Here is a 14,519-nt window from a genome sequence, read left to right as displayed (position 1 = left end):
TCCGTAGTGTCATTCTTTTCTGATCTCTAACCTTTTCTTCATTGAGAACTATCCTGGAAGGTCAGCAGAAACAAAGTCACGGCCTACTTCTGTTGGAACATGCTACTTGTCTTCTGCTTAGAGTCACAGCTCTGCTGCCAGGATCAATGTCTGTCTACCCGGGCTTCTGTCTTTCCTGTCCATCCAAGGGGAAGGAATTTGCTCCCATCTACCAGATAATTTACATTCTTTTAGTGTCCTGATTTAATCAGAAAGGTCTGAAGTCTTGGTGAGGTGGTGTTTCCTATCATTCTCATCCCTTGTAACAGTTTGTAAGTTAAAAGCATAGAAGAGCTCACTGCTATTGAAAGATATCTTCTAAAGGATTTTTTAAAAACTTAATACTTGCTTTCTAGCATTTTCATTTGAGTTGACAGTATAATTATTCCACTGCCCAGAATCTAGAAAAAGAAACAGAATTTGATGGTTGTTTTTGTTGTTTATTTGATTGCATGTGTTTACTTAGTGGGCTTTCATTGTCCATATATTTCTTGGCTTGCTTTTCTCTCAGCTGTTTGCCTAGTATTTGTTAATTACTCTCCACTAGCATTTATTTAGTAAAGACAAAGCATAGACAATGTAACTTAGCAGTTCTTACTTCACACAGTGCTGTGGCACAATAGTCATTGATAAATTTCCGGGCATTTTTATCCTTTGAATTTTATGAAAAGTCTTTAAAACGCAGAGAGCAATGTAATTCTACAGTTTGGTAGAAAGAGGCTTATGTATCTGACATATAAATACACATTTTCAAGATAATTGATTCCTTAAATCCCGGACATAAAGAAACAATTATTATAGCAAGTTAATACCTGGCTTACTGAGCAGGATTCAGAACCTCAGACATTTATGCTTTCCCTCTTCCCCTATTCCCTCAGGCCTTTAGAGATTTTTAAACCACAGGGCAGAGTGTCTTTTTTATTAGGCAATACTTTTAGGGGATTGATATATAGTTATTTTGCAGTAGGCAGCAGAATTCCTTTTTTATGGTGATGACATTATGTATTGCTACTGTCATCCAGATCTCTTCTAATTTTATCTTTTAAATATAATTTATTGTTTTTTATATAGAAAAACATAAAGAAGAAAAAAATTCTCACCATCTAATTCTTAAAGGAACTTTCTTGCCATTAGTAAATAAAAGTAGTATATTTCCATGATTTAAAACTGCATTCAGGTGCCGGGAGTTTGGCCTACTGGTAGCGTGCTTGCTTAGCATGCATGAAGACCCAGGTTCAATTCCTCAGTACCACCTACATAGAAAAAAGCCAGAAGTGGTGCTGAGGCTCAAGAGGTAGAGCTCTAGCCTTGAGAAAGTCCACAGACAGTGCTCAGACCCTGAGCTCAAGCCCAGGACTGGCAAAACAACAACAAAATACTGAATTCAGTATAGACAAGAACACATTGAAAACAATGCTCCCTTGATTTTATTGGTTATGCAATTTCTGATTTCAGTCTACTCATGCATAGTCCTAAATATGTTCCCTAAGAGGACATGATACTTAACAATAAAGATTACTTGTCAAGAGCAAAGTAGAAAATGACAAAGGTGATGATACACAACACAATGCTTCACATAAAAAAATAAATCACCCTGGTGCTAAAAGGTGGCAGAAGTAGTCCAGAATTCTAAAAAGACATGATCTGTTAGGAAGTCAGAACAGCTCTTAAGGAGTGTATTTGAATTATCCTGAGGACTGCAAAGAAAGCTTCACTCTACTTTTTAGGATTGGTGGATAAGTTACCCATTGGAAATCAGCAACATACATCTCTAAGGCCATGTGTACATGCATAAAAGGTGAAATCAAGAGATCCTGGGGTCATCTAAACTAAAGGATGCTTTTCCTAGAGCCACTTTAGGATACTTTCATTTTTTAAAGAATTCATAATCTTTTAATAGCCTTGAGTGATCTGAGATATCCTTGTGATGTGGAGTTTTGATGACATATACCAACCAGACATAGGCATTACAATGTACAGCTGCTAAATCAGCACTAGAATCTCCCCGGTGTTGGTGACAGTGATAGTGTGATGGTGCATGTGTGTTGTTCATTCATCTAAACAAGCTCCCAACTTAGTTCATCTCTAACAAACTTTCTTTCCCCAGGCCCCGAAAACCGCAACTTCTAAAATTCTGAAACCAGTAGGGGATTATGACTTTAATATTTGTAATGGCATCATATCCCTGACAGCCCCAGATTTCGTGGCATTCAAGGAACATTTTCGCTTAGCTTGGGGGAGTATTTTTTCTGTCTTGGAACACATTGTGAAGTTTCTTCAGGACTATGCAATACCAGAAGTCAAAGTCAAGGGGAAGAATTTGATAAGCCTCCTTCCAGAGTTTGAACTGAAGAATAAACTTACCAGATATGACATTCTCTCAATGTTCGAGAACCCCCTTCACATCCAAATGCTGGTAAGCCGTCCAGGACAGAGGTACAAGGGCCAGAATGGAAAGGTAGAGGCTATCAAGAAGATCCAAGCCACGTGGAAATGCTACAAAGCCAGAAAGCATTTCGTGCTGTTCCGCCGGCAGAAGTGGGCCTCGGGGGTGATTGCCATCGCCTGGCTTTTACACTGCCATAAGACGAGGCTCAGGAGAATCCTGAAGGAATCACGTCAGAGACACCTGGAGAATTTCCGCATCCGTGCCAAGGTGCACCAGGCTGCCAGCTGTTAAAGCAGACCGCCTTTTCTAAACACTTCTTGCTTGAACGACTGCAATAAGTTGTCTCTTTATCTGTTCCTTTCTCTCTCCAACTGCCCTCCCCTTAAGCCTGTGATGCATTCATCCCCACATTTGTTTATACATCATATCTTAGCCCAAATCAGAAATTGGGTTGTTGTGCCTGCAAAAATCAACTGCAGTTTCATTTTGACTATATAGTTGTGCCAGTGGGGAAAATTCATTGTTTTAACTGCATTACCTTCTCTCCCCCTCTATATACCTTCTGGCACTTTTAATTTGCTAAGAAAAAAAAAATCCTCTCTGTCTACTTTGCTGTCACCACTTTGTCAGAAAGTATTTAAGTTTGTAGACAGCCTTTTAATTAGTGCTCACAATTTCATTTATGTTTGCTTTCTCTCTCTCTCTTTTTTTTCATTCATATTCTGTTAATTAAGTGAGCTGCCTCTAATCTTCCCCTGCCAGTAGCATCATGTAGCCACCTAATTAAATTAATTGGGGAAGATGTTTTAAGTATGTAATTAAATCAATTAATATAATTTATGCCTGGCTTAAGTGTACAGTGGAAAAAAAACCCAGCTGAAGTTTGAGTAGATGAATCCACTACAGCTTCCTGTCACTGATCAATGCTCTTCTTGATTTTTAGCATCTGGAAGCCAACTGGAATCTCATCAAGACCTCCAGGAGGACTATTATCCATATCCCGTCATTAGGTATAACACTTTTGCCTGCAAATCTATCAGCAACCTCTATTACCCACCACATTATGGCTCCTTGATTGAGTTCAAGGAAGGCCCCTTGTTTTATTCAAATTGGTCTCGGCAGGAAAATGTTCTCGACATGATGAGAGTAATAACACAGGGCCCTCGCTCGAAACGGCGTTTAATTTGGGGATTAAGCAAATAAAGTCATTAGTGGAGGGGGGGGAGGACTGCTATTCAGTGGAGAGGTGATTTGCTGTAATTCGCTTTCATCTGTATGAAATGAACTAAAAAGTTGTCTTTTTTCCCCCTTCTGAAATAACAGATAATGTTTTCGATCTTCTTTAATGATAGAAGAACACGGGCTTGTGTGTGTTGTTGTTGTTACACCAATAAGCCAGGATATTGCTTGTACACTGTTTTTAATCAAATGTGCAGTCAAAATGATAAGCTACATTCTCTGAAATTATTTAGTTCTAATTACGAGCAGATGGGATGCTTTATTTGCACCTAGGGCGCCTGAGCAAAAGGAAATGCTGTGTGAACAAGAATAATTAAGAAGTTGAATAGTGTTTTTTGCGCTTAAATAATCTGCAGTTTCATGTTAATTAGCACTAATGTAATTATTTAATTACATTTATGAATTGGGGAAACTTAAAAGCTGTTGTCTGAAACACAGTGGTAAAATAGGTATGCCAAAATGACAGAGGGAAATTCTGAAATTCACACTGGAAGTGTTTTGGAAACATGAAGTGCTGTCAAAATGTTTGGTTTGTTTGCTTGCTTTGCTTTGCCTCTACCTGATATATTAAATTTCCTGGAGGTGGCTAAATTTTCTATGCTTACTCAGTAGAGTAAAGAGAAACAACAAAACCTGCTGAATCTCCTTACTACACAAAGGCTCTTTGTTAAAGCCTTTTAAAGATAGCAGTGCAAAGCTGGGCGCTAATGGCTCATGCCTGTAATCCGAGCTATTCAGGAGGCTGAGATTTGAGAACCACAGTTTTGAAGCCAGCTTGGTCAGGAAAGTTCATGAGGGTCCAGTTAACTAGCAAAAAGCCAGAAGAAGGGATGTGGCTCAAGTGCCAAACTTGAGCAGAAAAAGGTAAGGAACGGTGGCCAAGACCTTGAGTTTAGGCCCCAGGACTGGCACACACACAGCAGTGCATCAAACAATGGAATGTAATAGAATTCTGGATAGTGTTGCTTTGTGAATGTTCCTGATCCTGTTCTAATGTGGAATATAGACACAAATAGAATTAAATTAAACAAACAAATTAAATTAAGAAAAACATTAAAATAATCACTTTATATAATTACTATATGATATATATTATTAGATTATATTATATAAATATAATTAGGAATATTTTAATTAATAAAATAATAATTGTAACAAAGTATAACAGAATTTCATTGGTTCTGGAATATATGCTTAGAAGGGCTAAGAAAACTTAAGAGTTGCACAAAGCCTTGAGCCACTGGTACTGTTTCATGGCTTTTGAAAGAATTTATTTATTCTCAGGATGTGAGTAAGCTAAGACCAATCTGAATTTTGTTTTAACTTACACTATTGCTTTGGTAAGACCACTTGTGCACACAGAACTGGTTCACACACAGAAATTGTGCTTGTAATTAATTGCAATCAGAGAGGCTAATTGCAGACCCAATTAACTGACTTGGGTCCTTAAAGTAAGGTGCAAGAGAGCCTTTGCTTCTGCAACTAATTGTGGCTCTGACCTGATATTTATGTGATGGGTTTTGGTTTGGTTTTTCTACTTCACTCAAAAGTAGAACCATGAAGAAGGTCCCTCGTTTCCAGTGCTGATAAACACTAAGGTGATGTAGGTAATGAGATCAAACTTTGCCCTTCTCTTCTCCACTTACGATCCTTCCAAATAGCTTCCAGCAACCAGGCTTGCAGGGAAGCATGATACAAAGGAGTTTCCTAAGAAGTAAAAGTGGAAACCTGGTCATGTAGACTAGGTAATAGAAATACTTTTAATTGAAACATCTTGAAATTTTAAAAAGGGCTTGCTGAGGCCGGGAGTTTGGCCTAGTTAAAGTGCTTGCCTAGCATGCACGAAGACCCAGGTTTGATTCCTTGGTACCACATATATAGAAAAAGCCGCAAGTGGTGCTGAGGCTCAAGTGGTAGAGTTCTAGATTTGAGAAAGTCCAAGGATAATGCTCAGGCCCTGAGCTCAAGCCCAGGACTGGCAAAAAAAAATGGGGCTTGTTGAATAGATATTAGGTGGGTAAAATTAGAGAAATTAGAATTAGCTTTATTCTACATGTTATATTAAAATTAACCCTCTTATAGATTATGCATACTTAGTTTCAGTAAGGATATAATAAATATGAAGGTCTTTATTGCAATGATTTTTGTTTGTAAATAACACAATAGTATTTCAAAGGATAACTGCTAGTTATATATTTTAAGAGTTAAGGACAGCTCAGTATTTTTATCAATGAGGCACTTAAAAATCTAATTGTAAAGGGCAATGCCTCAGTGCCTCTGATCATATAAAATACTATTTATTGAAATGAATTTTAGGAAGTGGAAACAAGTGGGGTTTTTTTTGTTGTTTTGGGTTTTTTTTTTTTTTTGCCAGTCCTGGTGCTTAAACTCAGAGCCTAGGCATTGTCCCTGAGCTTTTCTGTTTCTTTTGCTCAAGGCTAGAACTCTACCACTTGAGTCTCAGCACCACTTCTGGCTTCTATGTATATGGTACCGAGCAATTGAACCTGTGTCTTCGGGCATGTTAGGCAAGCACTCTACCACTAGGCAAACTCCCAGCCCTGGCTTTCTCTCTTCTGTGGTACTGAGGAATCGAACATACATGCTAAGCAAGCAATCTACCACTAAGTCACATTCCCAGCCCAACAAGAAGTTGTTTTGTTTTTGTTTTTTTTCTTTCTTGTTTATCTCTCTTTTTAGGGTCATGGAGTCACAGAAATGAAAGGGACAAAGAGTGAACAAGCAGTGGCACTCACTAGACCATGTTGAAAATGAATTCTCTATTTGTGGGTGAGGACTGAAGGAAAAAGCTGGAGGGAGTGAAGGAAGGGGTGACATTGTCCAAAAAGAAATGTTCTCATTACCTGATGTATGAAACAGTAATCCTTCTACACATCACCTTTATAATAAAAATTCAAAATATATATTAAAAAAAACTAACTGTAGCTGAGTGCTGGTGACTCATGCCTATAATCCTAGTTACTCAGGAAGCTGAGATCTAAAGATTGAGTTTCAAAGGCAGCCCTGGCAGAAAGAGTCCCCGTGAGACTGTCCAATTAACAACCACAAAATTGGATGTGGTAGTGTGGCTCAAAGTGGTAGAGAGGTAGCCTTGAGCTGAAGAGCTCAGGGACAGCCCCCAGGCCCAGAGTTCAAGCCCCTTGACTAACAATATATATATATATATATATATATATATATATATAAAATGTAATTTTCACCAGAGAATAATGCTTGGGCTTTGATAATATGGTGATTTCTATCTATCTGTACTTTAGGCTTTTTTTTTATAGAATTGACTTGTCATTAAAATCAGTTAAAGACCATTAAGCAATTCTTATAAGACAGAATTTCTTGAACTCTTAAATTATGTCTTTTTTTTAGCTGTATGGGGGTACATTTCTTGTGTTTATCACTTCTAGGTATATGCAAAGATGGGACCAATTCAACATGGCATCTTTGACTCATGGACTAAGGACTTAACACCCAAAATGTAAAAATAGAAGTTGATGAAACAACTGTAATTAATTTTTCTAATTACACTGCAAAAAGTTACAACAATAACCAGTCTCTTCAGTGTAAGAATTTAGTTTGCAGAGTTGAGACAGAATCTCTGGTCAAAGCAGATGATGAGACTGATAGGTTCAGGTAGGCCCTAAAGGAGCATGCAGCCTTGCCTTCTTTTTTCTCTTTCCCTAAGAAATTTTCCAGTAAAATCATCCAGACAGTTACAGTGTGCCACCTGCCAACTGGGTCTGCACTCTTACTTGAACCTTAGAATGCAAGATCAGTACCAATAACAATAATAAACTACACATGTAGACGTATGTTTTTTTGCCAGTCCTGGGCTTGAGCTCAGGGCGTGATCACTGTCCTTGGGCTTTCTCAAAGCTAGAGAGGGCTCTACCACTTGAACCACAGCATCACTTCTGGCTTTTTCTATGTATGTGATACCAAGGAATCGAACCCGGGCCTTCCTGCATGCTAGGCAAGCACTCTTACCACTAGGCCAAACTCCTGACCCCCACATGTAGACATTTGGTCTACCACCATGATCCCAGAAAGAATAGCCTATAGTCCTATAAGAAACATTTTTTACTAGACATATTTTTGTATATGTGCTGATACTGAGGCTTTTACTCAAGGTCTGGACAGTATCCCTTAGCTTTTTCACCCAAGGCTGGTGCTCTATCCCTTGAGCCACATCTCCACTTCTGGATTTTTGGTGGTTAGTTGGAAAGAACAGTCTCAGACTTTTCTTCCCAGTCTTGGCTTCAAACCTTGATCCTCAGATGTCAGTCTCCTGAGTAGTTAGGATTACTTGCATGAGCTACCAGGGTCCACCACTACAAAACATTGACAACGAATATTTAAGTCTATAGTTGGAAAATATGGGCATTAAAATAACCACATATTACAGAATAACCTCTTTAAAAGGGGGAGTTATGAATTTGGTCGACAGTTCTATATTTCAGGTAGTATCCATAGCTATTTTTAACCGTAGAGAGGTGGAATACTGTTGACTAATTGTCCAACAAAACTGGCCTTGTAATTTTATAAAATGATAAAAAAAATCATTTATAGAATATATAGTCCCTATTAATTGGAAATTGCATATTTTTATCATTTTTATTAATGAAATACAATTATAACAAAGCAGCTTCATAGCAGGAATAGAATACCAGGGTCTATTTTAAGTAAAATATATCAATCAAAATAAGAAAGAACATTAACAAAGGATCCTAATTCCTCTAGAAAACAACCAGAGTCTAAATAAAACCTGTGAACTAAATCTGCTTCAAGTTCTTATGGCCAGCTTTTTATTTAACCCTTGGGCTGCTTTATTAGAGCATATCATTTGGTGTTAATCTTAAAAGTCAGTGACATTGTATTGTATATTGATATTAAATGAGTTGCACCGAGAACTAGATTCTAAGGCTGTGTATGGATAGTGAAGGCTGTTGCCAGCCATTTTAGTTTCCCTTCTCCCTTCTCCCTCTTTCAAAATGAATAGGAAATTGAAGTGGGATTTTTTTTCTTTTTGCCATGTAATGTTTTATTTCATTGTCAATTTACTTAATGAGTAAAAACAATACACATAGCTGACTTTGTATTTTTTTCTGCATTATCTTAGCAAATATGTATGTACCATATATGTACATATGTACATAATTATATCTAATGAGCAAATATATGGAATATATTCATATATATTACATATTTTTATATATAGTATACATTCTTCTTTGGCTTTATATTAACTTCAGCATTGGAAATAATGTCAGGTGAAATGTGAGATCGCAATCATATTAATAAGCATTTTGTGTTTCCTGACCTCGGAGAGAATAGATTGAAAAGGGCAAATAATCATTTAGTTTAATTTTGAAAATAGTTTTGACCTTGCAGAGCTCCTGAAATGGTCTCAGCACTCTCCAAGGTCCTCAGCCCACACTCTGGTAACCACTGGCTTTAGCTGCACGCCAGCCACTGACAGACGGTTAGAATAACAGAAAGTCCTTATGCTTCAGAAGGAGATTCCAGTTTTCCAAAATGGCTGGAGAACGTTTAACTCAGCAAATACACTTTCCATGTTCTTCTGTGTCTTTATAATAAAATTCCTTAAGCTTGGAGACAGTGTCACACCTTTCATTTTAGCTTCTCAGGATGCTGAAATTGAGAATTTAGGATCAGAGCCATTCTGAGAAGCAAAGTCTGTGAGTCTGTTATTCCCCGTTAATCATCAAAAAGCCAGAAGTGAAGCTGTAGTTCAAGTGATAATCTTCATTGAGGAAAAAAAAAGTGAAGCAAGACCTCCGGGCTCTGAGTTCAAGCCCTAGTACCAGCTTTTCTCAAGACTATGAGGAGGCAAGCTCAGTGGCCAGGCCTCCTTGGCATGCAGGCATGCCTTTAAGACAGGTTCCAGTATTGTGGCAGATCCACATTTCCTGAACACTTGGCCTGCAGACCTGTGCTTGACTTCTAGTTTCTTTTTAAGTCCTATTTTATACAATGGAGGAGTTAACAAAGGACTCCTGGTGACCTAGCAATTGCTTTGCATCTGCTCACTCTAGCTGGTTTGATGGTTTAAAGTAGTAGTTCTCAGACTTTTTCCCATTTCAAAACACATGATCAATGATGTTCAGTGAGGCACATCCTCCCTGTGGCACACATAGGGTAACAGTGCCAGTGCCAGTATCTCCATCCCTTTCTTCCACTAAGAAAGTATATTGGAAGTCCAGGGCTGTTGGCCTCTAATAATAGCTACTCAACAAGCTGAGATCTGAGGATTGCCGCTTGAAACCAGCCTGAGCAGTAAGGATTGTGAGATTCTACTTAACCACCAAAAAAAAAAAAAAAAAAAAAAAAAAAAGCCCAGAGACAGCATCTAGGCCTTAAGTTCAAACCCCAGGACTGGCACAAAATGAAGGAAGGAAGGAAGGAAGGAAGGGAAGTCGGGAGGGGAAAAAAGAAAGAAGAAAAAGGAAGAAACAGGAAGGAAGGAGGGAAGGAAGGCAGGAAGGCAGGCAGGCAGGCAGGCAAGCAAACATATTGGATGCAAGATGAGCAGGAGTGACATGATTATAGTAATCCAGAAATCCCCCGATGAATTAAAATTCAGAAATCTGAATGTCAAAACTATTAGGGGCATTTGACAGGCTTCACAGATGACCACACTTGAACATTGTGCACTGACCTGGAGTCCTGCAGTCTAAACATTACGGCTGCACTGGGATCTTTTGTTACTTATGCAAGTACTAAAGCACAAACTTCTAGACAGCAAGAGAGTAGGATACTAAAAGGTTGCAAGAGAAACTCTGAGCCCCTTGTACAGCAGAGGCACTGCAGATAGATTTAAATAAAATCCATAGTTGCTTGGGAGGCCAGTTGAAGGAGATTTGGACCTTTTTTTTTTTCCTGTGTCACCAAAAAGTGATTGAGCACTTGTGGTTGTGGTGAACAATGTTTGCTATTATGGTTTTTGATACATACCTCAAATAGTTTTGTGCTTGTCAAATGCCTAATTTTCCTATACCAAAGCGAACTGGTTGGGTTTTGGAGGTTTTTTGCGATGGGCGGGGGATGCCTGGGATCTTGGCCCTCATCTTTTAATAAGAGACAAAGAGAAACAGACACCTGATAGAAGGAATGTTTAATGGGCATAAGGAAGAAACACTACGGACTTAGGGTGTTATGGTTCTGTAGTTCAGATGTTTAAAGGGGCTAAAAGCAAAACGTCGACCTGGATTTCTTTCTAGAGGTTCTAAGGTAGAACCTACAAGATGAGTGTATTGGTTGGACTGAGTAACCAGCTATGCCATAATTCTGCAGGTATAGTAAATATACATCTTTGGTTAGCAGTGACAGTAACTTATTGAGTAATTTGTTGGGAAACTGACCTTAGGCACTTGAATAAAGCACAGACTTAGTCACTGACTGGCTGCAGATACAGTTAAAAGTAATTGGACATCTTTTGTATTTCAACTTGGACATATTAATGAGATATCTTGTGCTAGCTTTATATTTTTTGAAAGAAAATGCATCCACAGAATGCTCTCAGGCCCTTGATTGTACTTCATCTTTTAGGCACTTAAAAATGCATTTTCACAGTGCATCTTTATAGATGTTTATCTGAATATATAGACTTATCTATGCAAAATCTTAAAGGTGATAATATTGCAATAATAAAGACAACATTGAAATTATACCTCTCCCTATTAGTTTTCTGTAGGGCATAGCGTTTAGTTATTGAGAAATTCATAATTTTCTATACGTCTAATAATTTAAACAGCTCATTAGCCCATCTGTCTATTTAATTCCTCAGTGCTATACTTAAAACAAAGAGAGACTTAGATGAATTGTGAAGTCATTCAATTTCCAGACATCATCTATGTTTAGACACTGACATCAAAGCAAAGAGCCAATTTTCAGAGTTCATTTGGATTGAAGCCCTATTGACTGAATTGCTATAGTTTTCCTTTATGCTAAAAAAGGAAAATCCATGTCACATCTTGAAGATGTAATCCATAACAATCACATTATCTCCAGCAGTTGAACTTGGGCTCAGTAACCACAAGGAGGCATTGAAGCATCTCTTCAAAATATGAAAAGCATTTTATGACCAAAAAAAAAAAGTCCCAAAACTTACGCTTCCCACCAGTGAATTTTATATAAGCAGCGCTACATGCTTGCAGATATGCACACATACTTTTGAAGTTTAAGCTTGGGTCCACTTTTTTTTTAAAGATTTGAAATGTCAACAAAGTATTTCTGATACTAGTTCTTTCTGACTTTTTTAGTATTGATAAAGTAATTACTTTAACTTTTATTGCTCTTTGGAGGTCAAAAGTTGTTTTGGGGCCAGGAGTGTAGCCTAGTGGTAGAGTGCTAGCCTAGCATGCATGAAACCCTGGGTTTCATTCCTCAGTACCACATACTCAGAAAAAGCTAGAAGTCGCACTGTGGCTCAAGTGGCAGAACACTAAGCCTGAGCAAAAAGTGTCCAAGGACAGAGCCTAGACCCTGAGTTCAAGCCCCAGAACTGGCAAAAAAAAATTGTTTTGATTGAGAGCAGAAGCCTGTTTCTTTGATATGAGAATTCCTTAAACACCTACTTGTGACAATAGGTAATAAATGTGTATGATGTCTGTGTGTTGGTATAGAACAATTCTGGGCTACCCTTTTTTTTTTTTGTCAGTCATGGGGCTTGAACTCTGAGCCTGGGCACTGTCCCTGAGCTCTTCAGCTCAAGGCTAGTGCTCTACCACATTGAGCCACAGCACCACTTCTGGTTTTCTGGCGGTTAATTGAAGGTAAGAGTCTCACAGACTTTTGTGCCCAGGCTGGCTTGGACCTGAAATCCTAGATCTCAGCCTCCTGAGTAGCTAGGATTATAAGTGTGTGCCACCAGCACCAAGCATGGGTTACTTTTCAAAAATGTCATGTAAGTTAAAAAGCCAAAACAAGTTGGGCACTGGTGTGCCATGCCTGTAACCCTGGCTACTTAGGAAGCTGAGATCTGAGGATAAAACTGTAGAGCCACACTGGGCACAAAAGACCACAAGATTCTTTTCTCCAGTTAATCACCAAAAGGCTACAAATGGAGCTGTGGCTCAAGTGATAAAGTACCAGCCTTGAGTGAAAAAGTGAAGTATTGTAGTCCCGAATTAAAGTCTTGATGGTGGTATGTGTGATAATATTAGTGTTTGACTGATAATATTAGTTTATTTCTTTGATATGAAAATTCCTTAAATAGGAATTCCTGAAAATAGAAATGGATTCGTGTGAAATATATGTGATTTTATAAGCCAAATACAAGAACACATTTTCTTTTTTTTTTAACCTGGTATACTTCTTTTTATAATCTCTATTAATAAGTAATATTTAACCCTACCCATGTTGTGTAATAGATACTGAGGTTGGTTTTTTTTTTCCTTCTAGCTCACTGCAACTTTGTATACTTCTTTTTTCTTTTTTTAGTGCTAGTGTGCTAGTACTGGGGCTTGAACTTAAGGCCCTGTACTTCCTCTTAATTTTTTGAAACCTATTTTCAAAATGGTACATAGTACATACAAATAGAAATGGGAGCACATGGTCAACCAGGACATAATGTTCTTATCTGCCATTATAAACACTCAGGTTCCCTGTCAGAAATCTTGTTCATGTGTGTGTCACACAGATTCTTTTAGGAGCTGTGCTGCTATTGAAAAATTTCAACTTCTCTGTTGTAGCATCTATACTGGCCATATGTTGCAGAATCATTCTTCATTCCCTGAGAAGCACAGACCCCACTGTTGGGATTTGTATTGACTTTGTAAGACACTGCAGAGTAAGTGTAGGCTGTGCCATTGTGCTCCATTGACCCACTCTTTCTGGCTTTTGCCTTGTAGGATATCATGAGACTGTTCGAGAATACATTGCTGATTTTGCCACACTTCAGAACATGCAGCTGGGGAGGCTGTGCGACATCCAAGGTATTGTTAGGGGCTGGGAGTGTGGCCTAGTGGTGACGTGTTTGCCTATCATGCACAAAGCCCTGGGTTCAATTCCCCGGAACCACATACACAGAAAATGCCAGAAATGGCACTGTGGTTCAAGTGGTAGAGGGCTAGCCTTGAGTAAAAAGTGTCCAAGGACAGTGCCCAGGCCCTGAATTCAAGAATTCAAGCCCAGGACTGGCAAAAAAAAAAAAAAAAAAAAAGGTATTGCTATTTACTTTGCACAAATGACTCTGCAGTTTTTATCAATGGATGTTTATGAAATATCTGCCCCTTTGACAAGGATTTCTAATCTTTCCTAAAGAAAAACCCACCTATCTGATATCTCTGCATTGTAAGAAGTTAGGGGTAATTGAATATTTTGTTTTAGATAACAGATTTACAAGCCAGGGAGATACTTAGATAGCTAGTCTCCAATTCCTAGATGAATTAAGTTATAGAGGAACTGATTTTAGCTAAGCACAGTGGCTGACACCTGTTATGTGAACTATATAGAAGTTAAGATCTGAAGATCACAGTTTGAAGTCAACCCAGGCAAGAAAAATCTGTGAGACTCTTGTTTCCAATTAGCCAGCAAAGAGCCAGAAATGGAGTTGTGGGTCAGATCTGGGAATGTCATAATCAGAATTCAAGTTAAGCATAAAAAATATAAGTTGAGGGGCCGGGAGTTTGGCCTAGTGGTAGATTGCTTGCCTAGCATGCACGAAAACTCCGGTTCCATTCCTCCGTACCACATATGTAGAAAAAAGCTGGAAGTGGTGCTGAGGCTCAAATGGTAGATCCTTGAGAAAGTCCAAGGACAGTGTTCAGGCCTTGAGCTCAAGCCCAGGACTGGCAAAAAAAAAATCACATATATA

At 38.4% G+C, this 14,519-nt stretch overlaps 1 protein-coding gene across 8 annotated transcripts in view; it reads left to right on the top strand.

Moving 5' to 3' along the window:
* The window catches only part of Iqch (IQ motif containing H), a 206,450-nt gene that overhangs the window by 97,532 nt on the left and 94,399 nt on the right, over positions 1 to 14,519 (top strand). For 7 of the 8 annotated variants that reach the window (XM_090358130.1, XM_090358133.1, XM_090358129.1 and 4 more), the window contains 3 exons: positions 2,147 to 2,695; positions 3,372 to 3,438; positions 13,555 to 13,638. In XM_090358130.1, the coding sequence (XP_090214256.1) occupies positions 2,147 to 2,695; positions 3,372 to 3,438; positions 13,555 to 13,638 (700 nt within the window). The remainder of the gene's footprint in view (positions 1 to 2,146; positions 2,696 to 3,371; positions 3,439 to 13,554; positions 13,639 to 14,519) is intronic. The other variant, XM_090358132.1, reaches the window with a different exon arrangement.

The sequence above is a fragment of the Megascapheus bottae genome, chromosome 25, assembly GCF_031878675.1.
Source record: "Megascapheus bottae isolate mThoBot1 chromosome 25, mThoBot2.hap1, whole genome shotgun sequence".
NCBI classification, from domain to species: Eukaryota; Metazoa; Chordata; class Mammalia; order Rodentia; family Geomyidae; genus Megascapheus; species Megascapheus bottae.
This window is presented reverse-complemented; position numbering and strand designations above follow the sequence as displayed.